We start from the raw sequence: 27,704 nt of genomic DNA, 5'->3' as shown, positions 1-27,704 counted from the left end.
CTCTACTCTATAACTTTCTTATTACAATATAATACAATATGAAGCTATAACTGCACACATCTAATAAATTGCTTTCAAACTATTTCTATTAAGTACGAAAACTTTTCTAATCTTTCAATATTTCCCCCTGCAGTCCAACTATTCAATGATTTGATCTTTGAGGGAATTCTGGCATATATTACATAGGATCCAATCAGAACATAAAATTAATTCATGTATCATATTTATCTTCTACATACAGACCAAAGGTAACTACAGAGTTTTTGATGGCTAAGAAGCACTCTATCATTAAACCACAGCAGTCTCCAGAAGATAATTTCATATAGTCTTTTTTAATGCACCTTATGTTCTGACTGTGATGTACCATCAGAGAAGATTAAGTGTGGAATTTTCCACTGGTGTTAGGACAAAAAGTTTTAGATTTTGGAGCTTTTTGGTTTTCAGACTAGAGATAATTATCTAGTTTAACCATATTACTTTAACCTTATAAAGTAGTGTACAAACCTTTATGGAAATCTAGGACTGTCTAAAAGAACTTTTTCATTAAAAATAATGCTTAATACATTTAATAAGTCAGTAATTATCACTTTCTTCCAGGCTATTCCAGGTAAATTAATAAGATAAATTTAACATGTAGTCACAGCCATGAAAATTCTTGCTAAAACTTTTGGAGAATGCCCTAACATTAGTCTCATCATGTATGTGCTCTTTCCTCAACTTTCATTATTCTGTTCATTCTAGTCTCCTTTCAAGATTTCTCAATATGCCCTTTCCATTTCTATATGAAATAATTTATCTTGAATCTTTGGCTCACTTCTGATTTATCTTTAACCTCTTAGTGCCCATGTTCATCTCAACTAGGTCACACAGTCCTTATAGTCTCATAAACACATATTCTCATAACTTGTTACACTGATTACTGTATGTGCTAAACATCTGGCTTCTAGGCTATAAACAAAAAATACAAAGCAATGGGTTGAATATTCAGAACCACTTACGATTTCAATTCACTAAGTCAGACTGGGTAGTAATTGGCATTTTTCAGGTGCTTATCAACTGATTATATCAGTGGGGAGGGCTAAAATAGGTTCTGGTTGACAAAAACTAGACATTACTAATAGGTTTGCTCCACTGATGAAATAAGACAATTCAAGCCGAATAAAAAACGTAAAGCAACGTTACTTGAACAGCCCCCAGGCAAGTTCACCAGTCTCAGAAATCCTGTACGAGACCAAAGAAGTTGCCATGCAGAGAAACAGAGCAAAGGCAGAGAAAGAGAGCACATGGCACAAAAAGGAGATACACATACATACATACATACATACATACATACACACACACACACACACACACACACACACACACACACGTGGGTGGGGGTGTCAATGTGGGGTGGCTAGTGGTCCTTTTATAGGCGTACCTGGCTGTGGCTGGTGAGAATATAAGCAGTTGCTAGTTCCCTGAGAGCCAGCCAGCTGATTGTTTGTATGCTAACACAGTTAGGGTTAGGGGTCCTGGGTTTGAAACCTAACAATCACATCTAATGAAGTCAGAATAGGGGATATGAAAAAGTTTCAAGGAAGTGATAGGGAAAAGTGGTTTTCCTCTGGGATTTAGATATGTCTACACCCTAATGGATGCTGTGATGACAGCCCAATGGGATCAAAAGGGTTAAGATTGTCAAGAAAGAAAAAAAGCAAGAGAATTGACAATTAGAATGGACAAACTTCTGTTTGTCTGAGGGTCTATTTCTTGATAGCTTTTAGCCTTAAGTCTAACTTAGGTGGGGATACAAATGGGGAAAAGAATAGACGTTCACCCCAGGTTTGATGATATGTAACATTCTGAACTTTTTCAACTGAATAACTACTATTTACTTTCCTAAACTGGCAAAGGCTGCCACGCATTCTATCCAGATTTTAACTGTATAGTCCAAGAAACAAGCACATTTATTCTACTTTACTGGCAACTAAGTCTTTGAAGTCTAGAAAGTTTACTATCTTTTGAGGACCGAAGATCTACCTAAGTGGTAGAACGCTTGCCTAACTTACAGAAGGGACTGAGTCTGATCCCTAACACTGGAAAAAAAAAAAAGTAAAAAGAAAGAGAAAGGAAGAAAGGAAGGAAGGAAAGAAGGCAGGCAGGCAGGCAGGCAGGACTGGCTTGGTATGCTGTTAAAGGCCTGTAATGCTAGCACTTGGAAAGCTCAGATCAATATACTTCAACAATCTAGAGTTCTAGGCCAGCTTGTTCTCATAGCGAGACCCTGTTTGAAAAAGTAATTCCACATAAAAAAATTAAAATTAGCAGGGTGGTGGTGGTGCACACCTTTAACCAGTTGGCAGAGGCAGATGGATCTGAGTTTGAGGATAGCCTGTTCTACAGAGCAAGCCTCAAAACAACCAGGGCTACACAGAGAAACCCAGTCTCAAAAAAAAAAAAAAAAAAAAAAAAAAAAAGAAAGAAAGAAAAAACCAAAAAGTAAAAAAAAGAAAGTAAAAAAAAAAAAAAAAAACATCTAAAGATGTCTGGAAATATAAAGTAAAGCTAAAAAGCTGTGTTATAAGGAAATGATGAGAGCTATAGCTAGAAAAGGTGAAACTGCAAACATTGTCTGCTCTTGGTCTTAAGTAGGAGAGTATAAAATATGAAGCTGCAGCGAATTATGAAGTGCAGCAAAAATTTCTGGACAGTTCAGAATTTCAGTTACATTTTTTTGTTGTTGTTGTCTTTGTTTTTTTCAAGACAGAGTTTCTCTGTGAAACAGCTCTGGCTGTCCCAGAAATCACTTTGTAGACCAGGCTGGCCTTGAACTCAGAGATCTGCCTGGCCTCTGTCTCCCAAGTGCTGGGATTAAAGTTGTGCGCCACCAACTCCAGGCTCTCAGTTCCATTCTTAAAACTAACCTAGAGATATCTAAGCGGGATTATCCAGATGAAAAGAACAAACTACAAGCTCAAAGTTAATTCTACAATTTGAGCAAATCGCATCAAAGGAGTATTAAGAAAATAGGCTGCAATTTCCGAAATAAAAATGGCTGGCATTAATGCCAATACTCTGGAGGCAGACTCAAGAGTTCTCTGAGTTGAAGGCCAGCCTTGTCTACAGAGCAAGTTCCAGGGCCACCAGGACTACACAGAGAAACCCTGTCTCAAAAAACTGAAAAAAAATTTTTTTTAATTTAAAAAATGATTATCAATAAAAATGTTTTTCAATTTTTACAAGTCAGAGCTATAGGAAATATTTATATAGTTATATTCACCAGGTAAATGTAAATACAAATCAAGAATTCAGAGCAACGGATAAATCTGAAGGTCGCTTTACACAGAATAAAGTTAGAATTGTGGAAAATAAACAAAGATCACTAAGAAATATACTATAGCAAGAAAACAGACAAAAATAAAAATTTGGTAAAGTAAGAAAGGAGATTCATTTGCCTGAAAAATAAGCAAAAAAGGGTCATGTAGGGAAGATGCCAGTGAAGGTTGTACAGTGTCACAGAAGTGTCTCAGGAAAAACTTTGAAAAAGACTTGAAATGTATTCTAAAGTTATGTACTTTTAAGGGCATACAGTAAATAAGAAGACTAAATGTAGCATGTTTCTTTGTTAGCCTCTCTTTTATCAGTTACATCTTTTGTTCTTTTGATGAGACTTTGATCTGCATACCACTATATACTAGCATCAACCATCTGACAAATCAGCAACCAAATATCTTCCCTTATCTCCACACTCCCTTGTATTATATATGGATTTCTAGTCCTCATCTTTGCCAGTTTCCTTGATTTCCACATAGTCTTATCTCTTTAATCTTCCCATTTAGTTTTCATAACTCAATTATCATCTGGTTTCCATATTACCACACTACTGAAACTCTTCATGAGTTTCTGTAGTCAAATTCAATTCATTTTTTATTAAAAAAATTTATGTGTACAAGTGTTTTGCCTGCATCTGTATCTGTGCACAGAGGCCAGAAAAGCATCAAATCCCCTGGAACTGGAGTTACAGGTGATGGTGAATCACTGTGGGTGCTGGAAATCAAACCTGGGTCCTGTGGAAGAACAGCCAGTGTGTGCTCTTAACTGCTGAGCTATCTCACCAGCTAAACTCAGATTCAATTCTTAAAGAATTTATCACCAGTAAAAAGCAGAAAAATCACTTTCCTGAAAAGCTCACTAATATCACTATACTAAGAATGATTAGGAGTCATTAAATCTGGCCCTTTCTGCTGTTTTGTAACCATTCTGTAGATATTCCAGAGACAAAAACTACTTACCTATGAAGCTTCTGTAACTCTTGCTCATTCCATTCTTCATCATCAGTTAAACCAGGTATACAGTCTAACAGTTGCCTGTCTGTTTTATCAGATCTCTTAACTTCAACTGGAATGTTCTTGTCAACACCAGATTTTGGAAGCGATTCCTTAGTAAAAGATCTAGGCTTCTTTAGTGTGATTTGAGAATCACTCTTATCTTTAGATTTTGAAACCAGGAGGATATCTTCTGTGATGTTGCTTGTGTTTTTTCTCTGCTGAATCAGTCCTTCTTTGGTATTTCTTGCTCTGGTTTTACTTTTAATTTCTATTTCATTCTCTTTACTTGACAAATCTGATGTGGACTGGCTATAAGGTGATAAGGCTATTTGAGTTGCAGTTTTCTGCAATTTTGAGGGCAACTCAATCTTTTTCTTAAAATCACTGGTGAGCATTCGTTTATTTTTTGGAAAAGGTATTTGAACTCTATGTTTGACAGTGAGTATATCACATTCACAGCAGCCCTCTTTGGTGTTTTCACAACCCACATGATGTTCAAAGTTCTCTAAGGACTTTTGGGTAGGACTTTGAGTTCCATGTCCATCTGATTTACTTTCTTCCTGATGCTTTGGTTTGAAAAAATCTGTTAATCTTTTAATAGAGATATTGTAGTCCATACATCTTTGCTCTATCACCTTTGGAGTTCTAAGTGGTGTCATTAAAACATAAGGTTCTTTTTGATTGAGAGGCAGCCATTTTCTTTCTTTGTCAGAGGTAGGCTCTTCCAGTGTATTCAGGGTATCAATGGACACATTTAATATTTCAGTTCTCTCTTTATTTCATTGAACAAAATCAGAACCAAAATCTCATAAGTAAAGGAGAAAATACTCTTATAAAATAGGACAATTTTTCCCCACAGGTTACACAAAACACTGGTCTATTTAGATCACTGTCACTTCAAATGTAAGCATGTACTTATGTATACAATCCGGCCAATGACTTCCCAGGTGACTAGCATACAAGTAGCTTTTCTATCTGGCTTTCAATATAGTTTCAGTCTATCACTGACCTCAAATTAGAACAATACTCTATGGGTGTTAGGTACATATATTGCTAAAAATCAGCTTGGGCCTGAACTTTAATTGTTTACTCTCCCTGAAAATTTTCCTTTACTCATCTACAAGACAAACTATTGCTTGCTTAGACCGTATTCTTTATCCTACTGTGTCCACAAACTATCCCCATTCTTCCACCAAAGAGCTCTTCACCCATTAAATTTCCAGAACACTTTTTCAAAATGCCACTTTGGTGTCTTTCATCTTAATTGTACACCAGTTTTATCCTTTGACTGAGAAAATCATTGATATCAGAACTTCACTTTCATAAACTTTTTTTTTTTTTTACTCTCCAACATTAGTAGATACTAAACAAATGTTTTAAAAATCAATTTTCAAAATGTAGTTAGGAGACATGAAATCCACTAGGGAATCTAAGTAGGCCTGAAAGATAGAAAACAAGTTGTGCTACTTACGGATGTGATTAGGAAAGTGTGGAACTTTATTCATCCCGTTCCACTTTCATCCATAGTGTAGGTAAAGCAGCACATATTTGCAACCCTCTCCAACCTCCAAGAACTATCATGGGAGATAAGTGAAGCTACAGAAATTGGTATCTTTATTCTACCATCTTATAGGTGAAGAAAGCAAATGAGACCAGCTGTCTCACCAAAAATGGAGACTACAGAAGCAAACCTACCTGAAAATCTAAATCCGACTTAGGCTTATTGTGGTGGTTTGAACTATAAGGGCCACCACAGGCTCAGGTGTTTGAATGCTCGGTCCCCAGTTAGTAGAACTGTTTGGGAATGATTAGGAGGTTGACTGTTGGAAGAAGTGTGTCACTGAGAACCAGACTGTGAGGTTTCAAAAACCCATGCCATTACAAGTAAGCTGTCTGTCTTATGTTTGAGGGTCAGATATGAACTCTCAGCTACTGCTCCAGCACCATTCCTACCTACTGCTATGTTCTCTGCCATGATGGCCATGGACTGCAAGGAAGTTCTCAATTACATGCTTCTTTCTATAAGTTGCCTTGATCATGGTGTTTCTTTACCACAACAGAACAGTAACTAAGACACATATTTATGAATTCTAAGTTACCACACCATCATAATAATATTGCAACTATATACAAATATCATGCCATAAAAGATCAACAACAAAATGAAAGGCTAACAATAATGGTGGGTAAAACTTCAAAATTATGAGTATTTTATTTGCTTAGTACAACTATCCTAATGAAAACAAACCAAAAAAAAAAAAAAAAAAAAGTTTCCATAAGATTTTTCATGGCTATCATAAAACTTATAAAGCATTTTCTTCTAATTCTTACATAAATCAAATCAAGCAGTTAGAAAAATTTTTAAATCTGCACATTATTTTGAACAAAATATTTCTAGTGAGAATATTTTTATCATTTTACTTCATTTAATCTTAATTATCATTCAGTCTCTTCTTGGTACTTTAAATTAACTAGTTTGAATGTGGTAGCCTAGGCAGTACTGTATTCCTCTCCACTTATATGAATTTTGAAGCCTTTTCTTCATTTTCACTTATAGTAAAAAAAAACAAAAACAAAAACAAAAAAACCCACTAGTTGTCACCAGCCAGCAGTGACACCTGGATACCACCTGAGTGAGGGCTGGGGAGAGAGACAGGGTGACACAAAGGACACCAAGTCTACATTCTGATCGAGGTGTTGTTTACTAAAAGTCAGATTAACTCTTAAATAGCAGGAAGGTACAAGCAGTTTCTAACGGAGGCAATTTTACTTAGCAATTTTACATAGGAGAGCTCACTCAAGGTTACACAGAACCTGCTGTCTGGTTACCATGGTTGCATGGAATTTATTGTCTAGTTCTTAGGGTCAGAGCCCTCTGCTGTAGAATTGCTGGGGTCAGTCTCTGAGCCACCAAGCTTTAGATTATAGCCAGGGCCAAGAGGCTGAATTCCACTGCTCAGATGTGCATTCCAATTTGCCATTAACTCCCAATGGGCTGCCACAACTAGGCCCATGAATTTATCATCACATGAAATCTTGAACATGTCAATATTTGGAAAAAAGGCACTTTAAATTTTGGTAAATAAGACCTGAATTACTCTGAAAAACCAACACTTCTCAAACCCTAATTATGGCATTAGTTTCATAAAAGAAAACATTCATATAAGCAAACACCTACTTAAAACGATACAGAACTCTTTTTTTTTGTTTTGCTTTGCTTTTGTTTTTTTGAGACAGGGTTTCACTGTGTAGCCTTGGCTGTCCTGGACTCGTTTTGTAGACCCGGCTAGCCTTGAACTCACAGTGATCTGCCTGTCTCTGTCTCCCATGAGTGGTGATTACAAGTGTTTGCCACTGCAGAGCGCTGTGAAAGAGAGTAACTCAGGGATCGTATTAAGCCAAACCTTTAAAAAATACCATATTTAAAGTAACAGGCTAGTTCACTAAGTAATCATTTTATGCCCAAGTAACTACATCTTTATTAACATCTTTACCATTTTATTTCAAGAAACTTAAAAAGTTCATTTATTATGTTAAAAATATTTGAAAGTTATTATCCTAGTCATTACGTAACTACGAGAGATATTACCTTGCTCCTGACTTTGAATCTTCTTTTCATTTATTCCTTCACAATTTTCAAAGTTTTTTGAGGGAGATTTTCTGCGATCTTTCTTTCCAGTTAATTCCTTCAAAACAAACAATGTACTTTTAATAACTACAATCTTGACATGATCTTGGGTATACATCAAGTATAAATCATTGTAGGTACTGAAACATTCAGAAAATCCTGTTGGAATTGTAACTTTAAAAGTACTACATACAACCTGATCGTATAAAAGTGTTTAACTATTTGCAACTTTACTTTTTAGAAACGTTTTACTTTTTTCTAAGTGTATGTGTCTGAGTATATGCCATGTATATGCGAGTGCCCAATAGAGGCCAGAAGATATATCAGATCCCCTGGAGCTGAAGTTAGACAACTGTGAGCTAACTGATGTAGGTTCTGGGAACTGAACCATGGTTCTCAGGAAAAACAGGAAGTACTCCTAACCATTAAGCCATGTCTACAGCCTATATTTGAAGTACTTTTTTATATGCTTTATTTAAGACTTAACTCTACAAAGCTTTACTTTTGTTATTGTTGCCTGTACTTTTTTAATGGAAAATAAGTACCATTAACTTACAGCTGCAAACTTAATAAAAATCTCTATGGGCTGGAGAGATGGCTCAGCAAGTAATGAAGCTGATCCTCAGAATTCACATGATAGAAGAAAACTTGTGCAAGTTGTTTTGGACTGCCATATGCTTAAGGTAGCACACATATGACCCCCACCAAATAAATAAGTAAATAAAAAATATAGATCTTAAAACACAAAAAAACATAAAACTATGAGAATTAAAGTTAAATTTAACAGTTTTTTCCAAAATGCAGTTCAGAGGCCTTAAAAAGAAAGAGACTAGACAAAATTCCTACTGTCTACATATATGAACTGCAAGCAGCTCTAACAGATAATTACATTGTATCCAGACATTTAAGAGCACCAAAAAGTTGCAGAAATTTTATCCTATGGACACTTTTACAAGCTAAAAAATGTAGGAGCGCTGGGATCAAACAAAGGGTATATCTCCCATACATACCAAATACTGTACCAATGGAAGTGGATCCTTATCACTGTATTTTTTTTATCATTTATTAGACACATAACCCCTATAATACCTATTTAACTTCAACAGCAGTTTCCGTAAAAAAAAAAAAAATTAAAAAAATAACAATTTTTACTGTTCAGTGTAAGCTTTTACTTTTCTAACTTTCTCTTAAACACTGATTTAAAGATATCTGAGATCGTATTTCTAAAACAATTCTTACAATTCTTAAGACATCAAATACACCCCTTTTGACTTTTGCAGTTTTTAAGTTACAACTGACTAATATAAATCATACTTACCAACAAAACAAAACAAAACAAAAACTTGTATCTTTTGATGCAGTCCTAGTACCACATTACATTCCTAAGCATTAGTACCTTGCCCGACTGAGTAAGTCATCTACTCCATCATTTGGATACTATAACTTACTTGGTTATGAAGGAGCCTTAACTGTGGCTTATTTTGACAATTATTATATCCAGTGTTTAATTCCATAGCTCCTGACAACCCACTGTGCTTATTTTTCTTCATTTCTGTGAATTCAAAGATGGAGCATTAAATAGTTACATAAAAGATTAGCTGTTTTTCAGCAGAGTATGGTGGTCTAGGCCTGTATTCCCATCATCCAGAAGACTAAAGAAGATAGTGTTAGCAACATAAAGAGACTGTCTCAGGGAAGAGAAAAAGATAAAGAAAGGAAACTAAAGGAAGAAGAAAAGAGAGAGTTAGAAAAAGGGAGAGTAAAAGAGGAAAGAAAAATGGAAAGAGGAAAAGATGCTTTTCCACATTAAAGAGCCAAATATGAGAACAACAATCTGTCTAAAGAAATGGCACATATTCACTGTACTTTGATTATAATAAAAAAATTTTTATAGGACAGACCACGCTGTATGAAGTATAGGTTAGTTCAAATCACTTTTATTTTCCTAAAATAACAAAACAAAACAAAAAAACAAACCCAAAACTGAACAATTACACCTGCTTTGAACCTCTATCTAAAACCAGAACAGTATTATTTTGTGAATTTACATTCTATACATTCTAACTGCACATCAACTAAATAGAAAGCTCGTGACGGTTTTTCTTATTTTATCACATGTATGAAATTATGTTTCAGTTAATTTATACACTTTAATGTATAACTAAACCCACGTTATTTTCCCAAAATCTCAAGTATAACATTATTTTGTGGAAAACATTTTCCTCCATAGGAGCACAGGAGCTCATGAGCATCCTCACTCACACTCATTATATAGCAGAGATAGTTTTTAAACTGTAATAGCACTAAATATGGAAAATTATATGTTAGATAACCAAAACACAACCATGCCATCTTTAAATTATCACGGGTTGGCACACTTTTATATTCTTAGTTGTTTAATGTTAGGCATAGTTAAGGGTTTTTTGAACTTTTAATTGTGTATACATGTGCTTGTGTTCTTGTGTGGGGGTTTGTGCAAAAGCCAAAAAAGGGTATTGAATTCCCTGGAGCTGAGATTCAGGCAGGTGTGAGCTGCTTGATAAGGGTACTAGGAACGGAACTGAGGTTTTCAGAAAGAGTGGTACATGCTCTTAGCCACTGAACCTTTTTTCCAGCTATGTTTTTCGTTATTTTCTCACAGAAAGTGATATACTGATATATACATATTAATAATGACAAAATAACCACTAAAAACAATTTGTGATAAGATAATAAGTACCTAAAACTTCATAAAATTAGTATCTAAAAGTTTCATAAAACAAGATAAACTGAATCATCTTAGAAAAATGATACATATAACATATGTGCCTTAAACTGCATTTACTAAAAGGAGATGCCAAGCCTTATTCATCCCCAAATTTGTAACATGAAGCAAGGTCCATAAAAGATGCTTTAAAATCATTTGGTTTCTCCTTTGTGCATAGGTAGCATATTAAATAGTTTACCAAACTTCAATCTTTTAAATTTATACTCCACCTACTTGCCACATTTTTTCAACAACGTTTGCAATAATCATAGTTACAATTCAGATCATTTTCTTAAAAAAGCAACTCAGGGTTATTTTTCACTTAGGAGTAAAAAAAAAAAAAAAGGTGGGAGTGAGGGGAGTGGAGACAATAGCAAGTAATATAGTCCTAAGATTCCAGGAGATTCAAAGTATTCTAGTAACAACAATAAGCAACCTGCCAAATTTAAGGAAAATAGATGACTTCTTCCATCTTTTAAATTTGTATTCCATCCAACTTGCCACGTTTTCAACAACGTTTGCAATAATCAGTTACAATTTAGGTCACTTTCCTAAAAAGTGATTCAGGGTTATTTTTCATTTAGGAGTAAAAAAAAAAAAAAGGGTGGGCAAAATCAAGTAATATAATCCTAGGACTCCAGGAGATTCAAAACATTCTAGTAATGACAATAAGCAACCTGCCCAACTTAAGGAAAATGGATGACTTTCATAAAAACAAAGGGTTGAGAAAGAACTAAAGCTTTGGTTAAATGTAATTTTTTTAATCATGCCTTTAAATTATTGCTTTCTTTGAACTAAAAAAAGACATACACAACTTCAAGGAGAATGATGGACATCAGAAGAAGGAGAAAAGAGGGAACAAGTCAGGAACCTGACACAGAGAACCTCTGAAAGGCTCTGCCCTGCAGACTATCAATGCAGATGCTGAGACTTATGGGCAACGTTTGGGCAGGAAAGAAGTGGGAAACAGTAAGATCTGGAAAGGACAGGAATTCCACAAGGAGAGCAACAGAACCAAAATATCTGAGCACAGGGGTTTTTCCTGAAACTGCTGCTCCAACCAAGGACTATCCATGAAGATACCCTAAGACCCCTGCACAGATGTAGCCCATGGCAGTTCAGTATCAAGTGGGTTCCATCGTAATAGGAACAGGGACTGTCTCTGACATGAACTGATTGGCCTGCTCTTTGATTACCTCCCCCTGAGGAGGAATCACATTACCAGGCCACAGAGGAAGACAATGCAGGCACTCCTAATGAGACCTAGTTGACTAGGAGCAGAAGGAAGGAAAGGAGGACCTCCCTTATCAATGGGAGGGGCATGCATGCAGAGGGTGGAGGAAGGGGGGGATTAGGACTGGAGGAGGGAGGGAACCACAGGGGGGATACAAAGTGAATAAAGTGTAATTAATAAAAAAAATAGTATAACATCATTAGAAAAAAAAGTAGTGCATTTATAGCTAACGTGGTGCCATGGCTTTAGCAAAAACAATCTGTAATTCTTAGAAGTTTTAAAATTTTGTACAGCTCTTAGCTACAAAGATAAAATCCGAGAAATGTGCACAAAGGATTTCAGTAACTTTTATCATCTATAATAGAGAAGACTATACATTAATCTTCATAAATTATTTATGAAAGTGAATGGTGTGAGAAGTAGATTATGTTAGAAAAGACCTGACATAGAACAGTTCTGCCAATTTTTATAGCACTTGTCACTCAAGAATATATGCCAGTTCCTCCATAAAAGCAATTATAGACACTTGTCTCTACTACAAGATTGCTGGTAGCCTAAATGTAATCTTTTATTGATACACTTATCAGGGGGTTAGCATTGTGATTAAAGGTTTATTCCATGAAATAAAAGGCAATACAGTCACTTTGGTAATCAAAGAGAAATTTTAAGGTTCTATTCAAAGAGCACCACACTACATATTATATACAACAGTGTTAAGCTTATGTAAGACTCTACCACTTTAGCAACAAAGAAAAATTCAAACATACCCAAGCTATCACCATTAAGGTCATAAGTGATGTTGGCCCTTTGGAGGACATCTGTTTGTTTACCTTCTGCATCATTTTTCATTAATTTTTGCTTATCGTGGAATCTTGCTGTTTTCTGTCTGTTCTTATTCCTGTTCTTTTCTCCAGCCCTAAAACAATTGTGTTATTTTTTTTCTTTAATAGTGGTTCTCAAAAACCTAAGAAGCTCAACCCACAAATAGGATGCTCAAGGAGTTCAAGGCCAGACTAGGCTACATGGTGAGGTTAACCTGTTATGAGACTCTTCTCAAAAGAAATGAGTACTTCAATAAAACAAAGAACAATTATGTAAGTAGATTTAACAAAATGTTAGGACAAACATCTACAGTGGTAGAGTACTTACCTACCAAATGTGAGGCCAAGATTAAAGAACACTATTGGGCAGTTGCCTATTTTTATAAATAAATAAGGCTTACTGAAATACCTATAGTTGCTTTCCTATTGAAAAGACAGAGTTGAATGGTTGGGAAAAGAAGTAACATGCCCACAAAAATAGCATCTGGCACTTTACAGGAAAAACAGTCACCAATTCCTATTATAAGTTACTTGTAGTCATCAAATTTAAAGCTCTCTATGTCCTACTCGCTCCCGGGTCCCGAAGAACAAAGAATTAATAAAATTTTTCTCTCAATGTTTGAGTACCTGGCAGGTACTCAAAAACTACTGAAAATTAATGGAGATTAATGAATCAAGAACATCAGACAAATATTTAACAACTACACGCCATTTAAAGGGTAGGTGATTGAAGAATTCTCGGGAATGTATCTCAAATTTTATTTTCTTTTTGAACTTATTCAATATGGCAGAAATTTTAATAAAAGTTTATTATTTCTAAAATTCCTAAGATGACAAAAAAAAATTTCAAAACTAGCATACAGACACAAAAACTAAAACCAACAAACTAAAAACCATGTCACAATGTTTACGTAAGCATACATATCAGAGAAGGCTCATCAAATTTGTATCTAAAATGAGTATGAGTACATTTTACAGAACATAACTTATACTTTGATAAAGCCCATTTTTAAAAACTGAAGACAGTTTACCTTAATTCTTCTAGAAAATTATCAATATGTTCCTTCCAATTTTCAGGGAATCCAAACATAAATTTTCTTATGATATAACAGGGATATCCTATTTAACAAAAAGCAAAATAAATATATAATTATTTTAATTAAAAAAAGAAAATTAGCCAAAAGCCTAGACTTTTAAAGGGGTCTCTATAATTCACTGTCAGTCAAGAAACATGTAGTTACGGTTTATTTTATGTCAAGTACTGTTGGAATACTGAGGACCTATCAGTTAGGTAAATAAAAATTCTCAGCAATATATACTGGATGTCTAGTGTGTAAGAGAAACAGCACAGCCAGGAAGTAAAATTCTTTGCTAGATTGGTATCACAGAAAAAAATGGTTAAGCATATTCATGGGAGAAAAGGATAAGACAACAAATTGAAAAGGGGGTAGTCAGGGAAATCCTAATGAAATAGAAAGCCAAATCTTGGAGACATGAGAGAATGAGTCATGTGGCAAAATGGAATTATTAGAAACAGGAAAATGAAAAGCCTTGTGATAGGGAATAGCTGGTTTGTTTCTGAAATAAGACAAGCAAAGCTGAACTACAATGAAGAGTTAGTACTAGAAGTTTACTCTAATGAGTAATAAAGTTACGGTCAATTCATGAGCCTGGGATTTACTTAGGAAAAAGGGGAAGCTATGGAAAGATTTAACTAATACTGATACCCATTTACCTGCTTCTTTCATGGAAATCCGGTCTATCACTCCTTTTAACATATAAATGTTGCCTGATAATGTCTTAAGTTCATTGTATTTAATCCGCTCTATAATTACATTACTATGCCAGTAAACATTAGGCATATTTCTAGGAAAAAAAAAAAAAAGGGTAAGTTAATAAGGTCAAAATATTCACACTTTATCAGGAATACACACACACAAACATATACGCATACAAACTTGAGCCAGTTATACGTAATCCTGGCACCTTATAGGTAAAAGCAGGAAGATTACTCAACTGAGATCCGCTTGGTGTACATAGTAAGTTCAATGACAATTAGAGCTTCACAGTGAGATGCAGTCTTGATGTCACCCTCCACTCCAAAAGGAAGTACTAATTTTGTACTCTTAGCTACCACAACAATAACAAGATTATTAATCTAATTACAAAATACTTGAGGGCTAACTAGTTCAAAACTCAACTGCTTGGCTAATGTGATTCTCAAAGTATATGCCAAGAAACTATACTGTTGTCAATCAATGTACCCAATTAAAAAAATATAGCACTAGTATAAAGAAACAGTCATCACGTGGAAAGGATAGGAGCTCCACAAGGACCAAATATATCTGGGCACAGGGGTCTTTTCTGAGACTGACACTCCAAGGACCATGTATGAATATAATCTAGAACCTTTGCTTGGATGAAGCCCGTGGTAGCTCAGTAACCAATTGGTTTCCCATAGTAAGGGGAACAGGCACTATTTCTGCAGGAACTCAATGGCAGGCTCTTTGACCTTCCCCCACCCCCAAGGGAGGAGCAGGCCACAGAGGAGGACTTCGCAGCCAGTCCTGAAGATACCTGATAAAACAGGGTCAGATGAAAGGTGAGGAGGTCCTCCCCAATCAGTGGACTTGGAAAGGGGCAGGGAGGAGATGAGGAAGGGAGGGAGGGATTGGGAGGGAATGAGGGAGCAGGATACAGCTGGGATACAGAGTTAATAAAATGTAACTAATAATAAAAAAAATTAAATTAAATTAAAGAAAAGAAAAAGAAACAGTTATCAAATATTTGCTGCTGGCAACATCTGAAACTTCAGCTTAATAGTTACTAAGCCTTCAAAGATTTTTGGTGGCCCTTTTCCTCACATTTTTGTTGACTGTTTTGCATAAATATTACTTTTATTTATTCAGATAGGGTCTTGCAATATTTTTTTTTTGTTTTTTTTGTTTTACATCTTTATTTTGTGTATTAGCCATGAAATTCTTATGGAGTCAGAGACAGTTTCTGGGGATCAGTTCTTTACTTCCAACATACGAGTCTGAGGGATCAAATTAAGGTAGTACACCCGTCAAGAGGCTCTGCTCTTACTATGGTACCCAAGATAGCCCTGGAATTTTACATCCTCCAAGGACCTGAGAGTATAGATTACATGAGCACCCTCACTCCCTTCTTCTTGTTCCATGTTCTTTTCTTCCTTTTTCTTTTTAAATTTATTTTATGTGCATTGGTGTTTTGTCTGCATGTATGTCTGTCTGTATAAAGATGTCATATCTTGAGTTACAGACAGCTGTGAACTGTCTTGAGGATGCTGGGAATTGAACCTGTATTCTCTGGAAAAGCAGAAAGTGGTATTAACCGCTATGCCATCACTCCCTCCCTCCTGCTTTATGTTCTTTTCTTTCTTTTTTTAAATTTACTTATTTTATGTACATTGCTGTTTTGCCTGCATGTCTGTCTGTCTGTGTAAGGATGTTAGATCTTGAGTTACAGAGAATTGTGAGCTGTCATGAGGATGCTGGGACTTGAACCCAGGTCCTCTGGAAGAGCAGTCAGTGCTCATAACCACTAAGCCATTTCTCAAGTCCCTGCTCCATGCTCTAAAATGTCCAGTAGATCCATCTAATTGTAAGGGTCTTGTTTTGAGTTTGTTGTTGTTTTTTCTTTTCAAAACTATAAATATACAGGCAAATGTTTTTACCTTCCATTGTGTAAAGGTGCTACTTGCAAAAAAAAAATAAATAAAATAGTGAATCATTTACCCAGAAATCTACTCTTCATACATCTTTAAATGAAATTAAGAATATTAAATTAGAAGAGTTGGAGATGGGCATGGGGGAAGATGAGGGAGGGAGCGTGGGATTGGGAGAGAACGGAGGGAGGGGGCTACAGCTGGGATACAAAGTGAATAAACTATAATTAATAAAATTTTTTTTTAAAAAAAGAACTACAAAAAGAAAAAGAAAATTGAGGTAGGGTGGGACCAGGAGGAGATGAGGCAGGGGGCTACAGCCAGGATACAAAGTGAATAAGTTGTAAAAAATAATAAAAAAGAAAACTGAATGATAAAAAAAAATTAGAATCAAATATGAAGATCTACTAGATAAGTGCTAAGCATTCTTCATTTGACAGATAATAAACACACACGTTATAAAGAAGTTCTCTCAATTTCAACAAACGGGATTAAAATTATATCTTAATACTTATCTTTGAATCTTTTTCGCTTTATTTAATATAATTTGGGGTAAGGGACTGTCAGTGGTGACGCATGCCTATAATCCCAGCACTTGGGGAGGCAGAGGCAGTGGATCTCTGTGAATTTGAGGCCAGCCTGGTCTACAAAGTGAGTTTAGGATAGCCAAGGCTACACAGAGAAACCCTGTCTTGAAATACAAACATAATTGTTTCTGTTCTTTTGGGGAAGGTATGGTTTCTTGTTTGTTTCTTTTATTATTGCTGAGACATGGTCTCTTTACATAGGCCAGGCTGTCCTGGAACTGAACTATGCAGACCAGGCTAGCCTCAAACTTACAGAGATCCACCTGCTTCTGCCACCAAAGTGTAGGATTTAAAGGTACATGCCACCACAGCCCACAACTTCATTTAACATTTAAATCATACTCTAAAAGGCACTGTTCTCTAATATTGTAAATATTAACTGATTTAATATATTTTTTTGGTAAATGATTTCTTTTCTATTATTGTTTTGTTTGAGACAGGGTTTCTCTGTAGCCTTGGCTGTCCTGGACTCTTTGTAGACTATCTTAACACTACCTACAACAAAGTTACCCACCAAGCATGAGCTGAAAGTCATATGCAAGTACCTATCAGTGTAAGGCCAGCCTGAGCCTGTACTACATGAGATACTCTCAAAACAAGAAAATCCTTCCCACAATATTAGTCATATTATTATGACTAATTACTTAATTATTACTTTACCAATGAAAAAGTTGAGCCTCATAAAAAAATAACTTGTTCAAGTAGCAATGATAGTAAGCAGCAATAATGGGATTCCCACAAAAAAGTCAATCTATGCTACATATTGGACATTTATGGAAAAGAGGGATAATGCAGTAAGACAAAGTAGACCACTAGACTTTACATATTCAACCTTAGATATTCTTTATGTTCCACTGCAGATTGTTTCACTATGGAGAAACTGGTTTTCAAAAGCTTAAAGTCTACTCTTCTGACAATGCTTTCACTTCTGAGAGAACAAAAAAGTATCAATTAATATGTAACTGCTTGGCAACTTCAAATAATTTTGATCCTTTGATGGATCAGTAATTTACATTAGATAACTTCATCAAAAGATTAATGTCATGTTTTGCATTTGCCTTCAGTTTATGTATAATCTCATGAGAATGTGTTCTGTAGGAAGATGCTGTTTGTCACTCATCACTTACATACAGCCAACTTAAGTGTCATTTAAAAAATACTTAAATGTTATACTTACACCAGCTTTCCTTCTACACATATAGCAGTATTATTATTGATGACTTTAATCACCCATTCTTGTAGCTGGACTGCCTAATTAAGCATAAAGCAAAGACATTTATTTTACTACTTGTATGCAGCATTACTAAGTTAACATTTAGCCTTAGAAAAACTGAATTACAAGAAAAATCTTAAGTAATCCTAATGATTTCTTAGTACCCATCTATATAAGAACCAGCCCATTTTAAACATCAATTGTTTAAAACTACTTTATTGAGTAAAAGAAAAAAATATACACTTAACTGAGGTTATAATATATGTCTGCATTTCAAATATTAATACAAAACAGCTTAACCATGAAGGGAAGATCTTAACATATACATTGAACTACCAAATCTTATAGAAAACACAGCAACTTGGGGGAGGGGTTAAAATGCCAAATATATTATGTACTTTGTCTCCAAAAAAATTAAGAGTATATTTTTGTTAAGCTATATTTTCAGCTTCTATATACCATTAAGGTCACAGCTGGTAATAAAGATTCAATAGCATTCTATTCCCAAGCAAACAGCTGAATACCTCAGAAAGTGATTTTGGTGTAAGTAAAATGTCATTAACATATAAATTTTTCCATGAACACTGATAATAAAAACATATATAGTTCATAGAAATTTAAGATTAAAGTGTTTCTGAGTGAAACTAAAGCCAAAATTAATGTAACGAGTAACCATTCATTTTAAATAAAATTATACATTTTTATTTAAAGACAAATCCCCCAGAGAATTTGGTTGAACCAAGATGCTAAAATGGGCAGATGGTCTTTGGTATTGCACCGTGACCTGATAGGCTAGGGTCAGAGGGAAGGGGAGGAGGACCTCCCCTATCAGTAAACGTGGAGAGGGGCATGGGAGAAGATGAGGGAGGATATGATAGAGAGAGAATAAAGGAAGGGGCTACACTGGGATACAAAGTGAATAAACTATAATTAATAAAAAATTAAAAATAAATTAAAAAATAAAATAAAATGTAGGTATCTGGGGATATGGATTAATGGTATAGCACAAATCTGTGGGTTTGATTCCTAGAAATGAGAAAAAGTTTATAAAAGTGGGATTCATATTATTTTCTCCACATTTAGATATACCAGCAGGCAGCAAGTATATATGAAAAAATGTTCCTTAGATTCACTAGTTCATATTATCTTTACAACTCTAGGAGGTGAGTATCATCTCTATTTTAAGGAAAGAGAAATATATCTTAATGTAACAGTCTGATGCTCTAAGTATTTTCCTGTTCACCCTATATAACTTTCAATCAAGTAAAATCCCAACTCTTTAAGCTATTATAATTCTTTTCTATTTCAAATGTTAATTATACCTCAAAAGTCAGCATAGAAGTAGGAGTGATGTCAGTGTTCATCTCTTATAGGCATAAGTGAGTTGCTAAAGTTTACAACTCGTAATAGAGCAAGAATTAACAACAAACTCACTTTACTTTCAGCCCATTTGTCTTTCCTCTAGGCTTATAGTTGCTACAGCCAACAATAAAACAAGAAATAAAGCATAAAAAGAGCCTAAACCTCTTGAGGAACAGAAATAAGGGGACAATTAAAAACAAAAATTAACGTGTGCCTTAAATGTCTCCCTACCTGGTGTTTTTTTACTTCACTTACGATAGTTTGAAGCTTTGTAACCTTTCTTTGAGACCGGTGAGGTATTAGATTAAGCCTTGGTCTTGCAGGTGTAGGTTTAGATGTAGCTTTCATGGGACCTTGAATAGTCCTTTTAGGCACTGTTTTTTCATTTTGTTCTGTAATATCCTCTTGTGCACTCTCTTCTGTATTCACATCAGTATCATACTGGTTAAGATTCTTAATAGGAACACAATTTGTACTAAGAGAATTAACATCAGTATTTCCCAACTTTTCATAAGTAGAATCAATGCTTTCCAAAACATATGTGTTGTTTTTGGACACAGGGATTTTAACAGTATTCTCTTTTGATTGAAGAACTTGTCTAGCAAACTGAGCTCTAGTTAATGCCTTCCTTGAGATGCATGATGCTGAGACATTTTTTGGGTCTTGGTTCAGGAATGAAGGTTCTGCCAAAAATACAACAAATAAATAAATAGGCAAGCAAATGAAGTAATTAAAAATTATAGAAAGGGTCTATAGAAATAAGTTTTAAACTGCTTATATTTAAAGGACATCAGATTAAGAATAGTCTACTCTCATGCTCAATTTAAGTGTCTCCAGTGTTTTGTTTTGTTTTAAAACAGTCTTTCTATGTAGCCCTGGTTTATCTTGGAACTCACTATGTAGACCAGGCTAGCATCAAATCTGCCTCTGCCTCCTGAGTTCTGAGATTAAAGGCTTGTACTACCACACCCACTATTATAATTCAAGGTGCAGTTAGTTCTTACTGCCCACTGGGAACTACCTAGAACATTTAATACTTTGAAGTAACTGGCAAAAAAACAAAACAACTGCAAACATATAACAAACAACACAGAAGAGTCTACTGTAACTTAAATTGTGCCTTTCTGCTTTGTCTACTGGTGTTGAATCTTTTGTTTGCTGGGTACGGTACTCTGAATAAGAATGGGACCCCATAAATTCATATATTTGAATGCTTACTCACCTATCTGAAAGGATTAAAAGGTGTGGCCTTGCTGCAGGAAGTGTGTCACTGGGGTAGGCTTTGAGGTTTCAAAGCCCTTGCAAAGCCCAGTGTGTCTGTCTGTCTCTGTCTGTGGATCAGGATGTAGCTCTCTACTACCAACCCAAAGCTTGCCTGCATACCACCATGCTTCCCTGACATGATGAAAATAGGCTAACTCCCCTGAAACTATGAGCAAGCTCCCAATTACATGCTTTCTTTTGTAAGAGTTACTGTGGACATGGTGTCTTTTCATAGCAGAACAATGATTAAGCCACTGAAAATGATGCTTGATGATTTCAGAGAAACTTCTTGTAGGTTGGCACTTTAAAAAGAAACACTTCAGAATTTAGAAGGCATTTAGAGTAACAATCAAACCAGTATAGTGTGCTTTTATAACAAATAACAGTGACATAAAAACCTCCCTTTATTATCTCCTCTTGCCTTCACTTTCTGTACTTATATCATGCTGAGAGGAAAAAAATTAAAATTCTCCAAATTACAATTTGCCTTTTCAAGACAAAAGCATACTATTAAACCTTCTATAAGCAGACTTGGGCTGTGATTCCTCGCAGTATATGTAGCCTCAAAGACTAGGGTGTAGTCCTCAGAAGCCATTGGAGATACCCGGACAGGATTTACTCCGATTTTGAATTAGCAACACATCCCAGCCTGTGTACCAGAGGATGGCAAGGACCTGTGTGGTTGACCACAGGCCCTTTCAGATGGTCCTAACAATTAACAAGTTCTAACCCACCCTTTAAAATTCAAAATATTAAGACCTAATTGCAAATTCAACCAAAATTTATATTCCTTTGACCTGTTTTCAGTAGGATCTCATTATGTAGTCAGGATTAGCTTCAAGTTTGAAAGGCTCCTAAATACTGGGATTATAGGAATATATTGCCATACCTAACTTTTGGCAGAATGTTTAGGCCTTTAAAGAAATGAAAGTTTGTCAACTAGATAAAAAGGACCAGTAGTACCATTCACATATTCTGATTTATATTCTAAATGATTACATTTATTTTCATACATAAAGAAGAACACTTAAAATTTGTGCCAGAGATGAAAAGATCATTATGTTCGCACATTAGCCAGCCATCAGAATCTCAAAGACAGGAACTTCATCTGCTTTCACTCCCACACACACTGCATACATAGTATATACATACATTTATACTTATACTCACATATATATCATATATATGATATATAACACGTTTCATTACTTCATTTGTTCCTGTTTCCTGTCCTACTTCATATAAGAAACATTACTTTGCGTTCTCTTTGATCTGAACCCCAAATTCTCTTATATCTGGTAGGCCTAGTGGCACATACCTACAACTTAGGAAACTAAGACAAGAATCTCTCAAGTTCAGGTTGGCCTGGATCGCAGAGCAATACCTTGTCTCAAAAAAACCAAAACCAAAAATATACCTCCATAAGGCTAGTGACAGGCTTACCTAACATACTTAAGGCTTTAGACTTAATCCCTAGAAATTTAAAAAAAAATAATAAAATCTATTTTTCATTTCTTACCACTTATCACTCTATCAAATCAATAATTATCCCAATATAAGACATATTCTTCCTGTCTTTCTTTCCTTTCCTCCTCCTTCTCACATCTCTCTTTCCAGACAGGGTATTCTATGCAACCCAGGCTTATTTTCCTGTTACTGACTTTTTTATTTGTCATGTCCTCTTACATGTCCCTATACTTATAGCGAGTCCCTGAATCTAGGTTAGGTTGATTGTTGGGATATGCTTTTATTACTTCATAAACTTTTTCACCTAAAATGTTATCTTCTCATTGCAGCTTCTTCTGATCATAGCACCTTTCACATGTTACCCATCATCTTTATTACACTTTCTCTTGTTGGTTTCTGAGACAAAACCCAATTGTATAGCCCAGTACAGTAGTCCAGGCTAGTACTGAACACAAAGCAATACTCCTGACAGCCTGTCCAGTGCTGGAATTTGACACATCTGGCTTTTTTCCTGTTTTCTCCCTTCTATTGTACCATAAAAACTATACTCAATAGAATGTGAGCAGACATTTTGGTGCCCCGTTCATTATTATAGTCTGAGAACTTAAAACTGTCTGACACATTAAACAGCTAAAAAGACATCGTAGTTCTTTTTTTTTTTTCAAGTCCATGCATAATTAAACTAACCTCCTACTGAAGTGTTACTGGATTGGAATTTTTCTTTTTCCTCACAGAGGTAGGTACGCTGCAACTGAATTTTCTTATCTCTGTTAAAAGGGAAGACTTTATTATGTTCATATCTTGGTGGTCCCAACATGCTACTGCTCCTTGATTCTTCTTCTTGTTTGGCATGCTGTACTTTTTCTTTCATTCTTTGAAAGATTTTTCGTGGTGATTCATAAGTCGTTTCATTTCTTAATCCATGCATGTTGGGCTTTATAGCACTGACATCAAGATTATTATTTGAAAGGATAGCACCTGATTGTACGGTGGACTGTAATATACTTTTATTGTTAGAAGTTGTAATTTCTAACAACTGATTCTTTTTATGACCATTCAATTTGAGAGAGGACTTCTGATATTTCACCAAATCTTTTATGGGAGTAAGTTTGCCTGAAGGGATACTGTCAATAAAGACTGCATCTAGTGGTATTTTTCTTCTTTGAGCTGTCCCAGAAGACAAATGAATTCCCGAATGTTTCAAAGGTGTTGCAATCATCTTGGTAAGAGTAGCAACAAAGTTCTTTTTATAGAAAATTCAATCAACCCAAGTTTCCAGACAAAACTTCAGCAGCAGTCCAAAGAAACCTGTAATGAAATCAACTTTTATCATTGTTTGATAACTTAAAAATTTACCAATTTGTATAACATTATTATACCATTAAAAGGCATAATTGGTTAATCAACATCAGATAACATATAGCCCACAAATAAGATTAATATTTTTATTAAATTATAATTTTCATCTTTTTTTTTCAACAGAAGAGCAGTTTGGCATTCAAAACTGTCTCCTTACACACACACACACACACACACACACACACACACACACACACACACAAAGCAACAATATTAACATAGTTAATATCCCTATTATAAATATATTATATATATAAATATATAAATTATAAATATTTGTTTTTGAGATTTACTTGACAGCTACGGAAATGTGTTCCTCTAAGGGGTTTTAGAGCCAACCAGTAGGTTTCCTGTCCATATTGATCCATATTGGTTCTGATGCTAGCGATCAATGCAGGCCCGTGAGTATGCTATATAAGCATTCTACTGCTGCAGTGAAATTTATTCAACCAAGTCTTCGAGGCTCCAATCTAGTATTTGCATAAAAAGAGAATGATATCTGCATTAGGCATTATATTAGGCTATAAAAAAATAAGTTTAACAAATGTACTTCCCTTTATGCACCTAAAGATTTTAAGGCAGCAACTACAATGAATATGCATTCGATTATTTAAATGGCCTGGCTCTTTTGTGCTCCAGAATATTTATTTATAAGATGTTAGTTGAAAACTTCAAATAAAGAAGGAGGTTGTATTTAGCATAATTCTTTACATGTATTGCTATTTAGAATGTCTGAAGAAAATTATTCATTTAAATTGGCCTTAAAACGTGTGTTTTTCTTTCTGAGACACAGCCTTGCCTTATAGTCCAGGCTGGTATCAGTCTACTGGGGTGCTGGGGTCATAACCACGTACTGCAACACCTGGCTTGCTACTTACATGTAAATCTTATTTTTCGTAACTAAAAATAAAAAAAAAAAAAACCCTAGAACAACATATTACATTAATATTTGGAAAATTAATATTTCAATCCTAGGTGCCTGGAACTTACTAGTCAGGATTTACAGCATCTCTTACTACTGAATTCATAACAATTCTAATAACTTTTTACATTATCTAAATGGAAAAGACATTATCATGAAAAATATTAATCAATACTGGGTATGGTGACACATACCTGTAATTCTAGTACTCAAGGGCAGCCTGGGCTATGAAACCGTGTCTCAAAAAAAATAGAAAAATAATTACTAAAGCAATTAGATCAAATGATATGAAGTTTTGTTTTTGTTTTTTTTCAAAATAAGCAACTTAAAATTCATATATAAGCCAGACATGGTGGCGCAAACCTGTAATCCCAGCACTTGGGGAGGCAAAGGCAAGGGGATCTCTCTCAGTTCAAGGACTGCCTACAAATTGAGTCCAGGACAGCCAAAGCAACAGAGACAAACCATGTCTCGAAAAAGAAAAGTCATATATAAATTTATTATAAGGAAGAATGCAGAGAAAGATTTTGTTTTGGGTTGTTGAGTTTGTTTTGTTTTTTAAGAAAGTGTTTCTGTGTAGCCCTTGCTGCCCAGGAACTTGCTTTGTAGAGGAGGCTTGAATTCAAAGATCCACCTGCCTCTGTCTCCTACTGCTGGGACTAAGGTATGTGTCTTCACACCCTGCCACTAGAAGTATTTTCTGAAAAATGGTTATCTTCTAAGTCTGTTACAGAAAAGCTATTGTAATCTTTTCACAAATTTTAGCTCAACAGCTAGGTATTGATATATTTTATCCATTCATTATTTTAGCACTGCTGGAGGTTGAACCTAGGACCTCAGGTAAGCTAGGTCACTGAGCTACAGCCCTAGCACTCAGTAAATGTATATTCCTCAGGTGGGCAGTGGTGGGAGTTAGTAATATCCACTAGCAATACCAATAAAGTTACACCCTCTCAAAAATAAAAATGAGAAGACTGTACAATCGCAGGGGAAGCCGGCAAGGTATGGTCAGGTTGACCTACCCCTCAGTTCCTCAGTCTAACGAAATCTTCACAAATAAAAATTGCAAATAAGCTGAAAAAGAAAAGGTTACAGCCCAGAGGCAGATGCTTGCTGCCTGCCTATCCTAGAAGACTCTAGGTTTACTTATACTGCAATAATCATCATCATCATCATCATCATCAACCCACATGTCACGGTGACTGTAAGGAACATAGCTTAATAACCATTTTGTGTAGCCTGAAATAATGATGGCAAAAACAGTGTGCTAACGAACTAACCCCAAGACTATGTTGCTATGACAGTGAACCAACCCCACGTTATGAAGGCACAAAGCAACCACCCATCGAAATGAAAAATATCAGAACTTTGGGAATGCTGTCTAAAACTACTGGCAAGTGATCTTGAGACCCTGGCCTCAGTGACCACTGAACTTCAGGTACTGTCACTGGGCTGACACAAGCCCGCCAAGTCAAGTGTCCTTTTGCTCTCAACATCCTAGCCTACCACAGTTGAGGGGTTTCACAGCGTATGTGGAGCCAGACCTCACACTGCTGGAAGCATCATCACCGGATGAGTCCCCAGTGGAACCCTGCGGTAGCACTGCTGCCCCAACACCACTCCGCACTTGGCAAGATGTCTGTTCAACTTTTATATTAAAATGTTATCATAAGGACTGTTTGTGTGACTAAATCGGACATACTCAAAAAGGACATATCTTGCAGCGACATTCCTAACTGCGGAGCGCTTTGCTGCCTAGAAGCCCGCGCTTTCCCCAGTGACCACTCATTTATAAAACTCAACTTCAGCGTAACTCAACAAAAACGTCATTAAATTTTCCAGTACGTATTAAAAGGCAAAAGAGCCACATTTAAAAGAACAAAAACAAAAACCGAAACCATACGCCTACGAGTATAAACACATAGGTAACAATGCATGGACCCGAGCTCGCAGAGATCCACCTGCCTCAGCCTCCCTGAGCGCGGCGACTCAGGGCGTGCGCCAGCGCGCCGGGCTGAGACTTTGCATTTCTCCACTCTTTCGGAGGCGCGCCCGGACCTAAGTCCGCAGAAAGCGCAAGTCCCGCCCCCCCCCCCCCCCCCCCCCGGAATGCGGGCTCCGGAGGTGACGGACGAGTCGGGCCCCGGCGCACATCCCCCTCCCGGGGACTTGCGACTTCGGGACGAACGTCTGGGGCGTCGCGGCAGCAAGGCTGGCGCGCGGTCGCGCTCACACCGCGGAAGCCAGCCGTCGGCGAGGCCCGCGAGGCCGAAGGCGAAGGGGCGGCGGGGCTGAGGGGAAGGGGCGGCCTACCTGAGGGCGGCGGCAGCACGAAGCCGCGGGGACCGCCCGGCTCCGAGACGCCCCGGGCCGCGGGCTCCCTGAAGCCCCAGGGCTCGCGGTGCTTCCGCCCCTCCGAGGCCCGGGCAGGGGCGACCCGCGCGACCGCGGACGCTCAAAAACAAGCCACGCTCACCCGAGGCTTTCGCTTCCGCGACGCGGACGGCCGCGCCGGATTTCAAACTCCGAGGGCCCGCCCACCGCTGCGCCGGATTGGCGCGTTCAGAAAGCGCGTCACCGAGCGACTTCCGGGACGCCCGGAAACCGAGGATCCCACGCCGGCGCCCCTGGGCTGGGCTGTGTGAGCAGACAGGGTGTGACCAGCGCAGCGCCGCCGGGGCACGTGGAGTTTGTTTCCCTGCGGGCGGGCGCCCATTAGTGCCTCGCCACTCCTCCCGGCCGACAACGGTTGACGCCCCGAGCGCGCGGAGCACGGGTGACAGTGACTAAGTTCGACCCTTGCGGGCCACAGTTGTTGGTTTCAAGGCTGCCCTCACCGAGCATAAGTTTACCTTCGCTGTCTAGCCCGTTTCTGAGGAGAAAAAGATTCTCCAGTGAGCCTGGAATTTTTTTTTTTCTTTCAGATTCGCTGTTTAGTTTTTTTCAGGCCAGAAAAAAAAAATTGTTTTTGTTCCTGGGTAGACTGAATCTGAAGTTATAGTCGCATTTTAGCGAATTTAGCATTTAACTATCCTGGCTGGAATACTTTTATTTTGAAGGTGAGAGAACCAGGCCTGACACCCCCAAAGGTCACCAGGAACTAG

General features: G+C 36.7%; 1 protein-coding gene across 1 annotated transcript in view; it reads right to left on the bottom strand.

Annotated features, from left to right (window-relative positions):
- Positions 1-26,965, bottom strand: part of Mis18bp1 (MIS18 binding protein 1) — a 34,719-nt gene extending 7,754 nt beyond the window's left edge. Inside the window, exons 1-10 of the mRNA XM_055595414.1 lie at positions 26,914-26,965; positions 23,007-23,627; positions 19,821-20,272; positions 18,192-18,265; positions 14,475-14,605; positions 13,771-13,858; positions 12,686-12,834; positions 9,387-9,490; positions 7,900-7,996; positions 4,275-5,082 (exon numbers count right to left, since the gene is read on the bottom strand). Of these exons, the coding sequence (XP_055451389.1) occupies positions 4,275-5,082; positions 7,900-7,996; positions 9,387-9,490; positions 12,686-12,834; positions 13,771-13,858; positions 14,475-14,605; positions 18,192-18,265; positions 19,821-20,272; positions 23,007-23,538 (2,435 nt within the window). The 5' untranslated portion in view covers positions 23,539-23,627; positions 26,914-26,965. The remainder of the gene's footprint in view (positions 1-4,274; positions 5,083-7,899; positions 7,997-9,386; positions 9,491-12,685; positions 12,835-13,770; positions 13,859-14,474; positions 14,606-18,191; positions 18,266-19,820; positions 20,273-23,006; positions 23,628-26,913) is intronic.
- Between the last annotated feature and the right edge of the window lie 739 nt (positions 26,966-27,704).

The sequence above is a fragment of the Psammomys obesus genome, unplaced genomic scaffold (genome assembly GCF_907164565.1).
Source record: "Psammomys obesus unplaced genomic scaffold, mPsaObe1.curated_primary_1811, whole genome shotgun sequence".
NCBI classification, from domain to species: Eukaryota; Metazoa; Chordata; class Mammalia; order Rodentia; family Muridae; genus Psammomys; species Psammomys obesus.
Note: the sequence above shows the minus strand (reverse complement) of the source record. Positions and strands in the feature narration are given on the sequence as shown.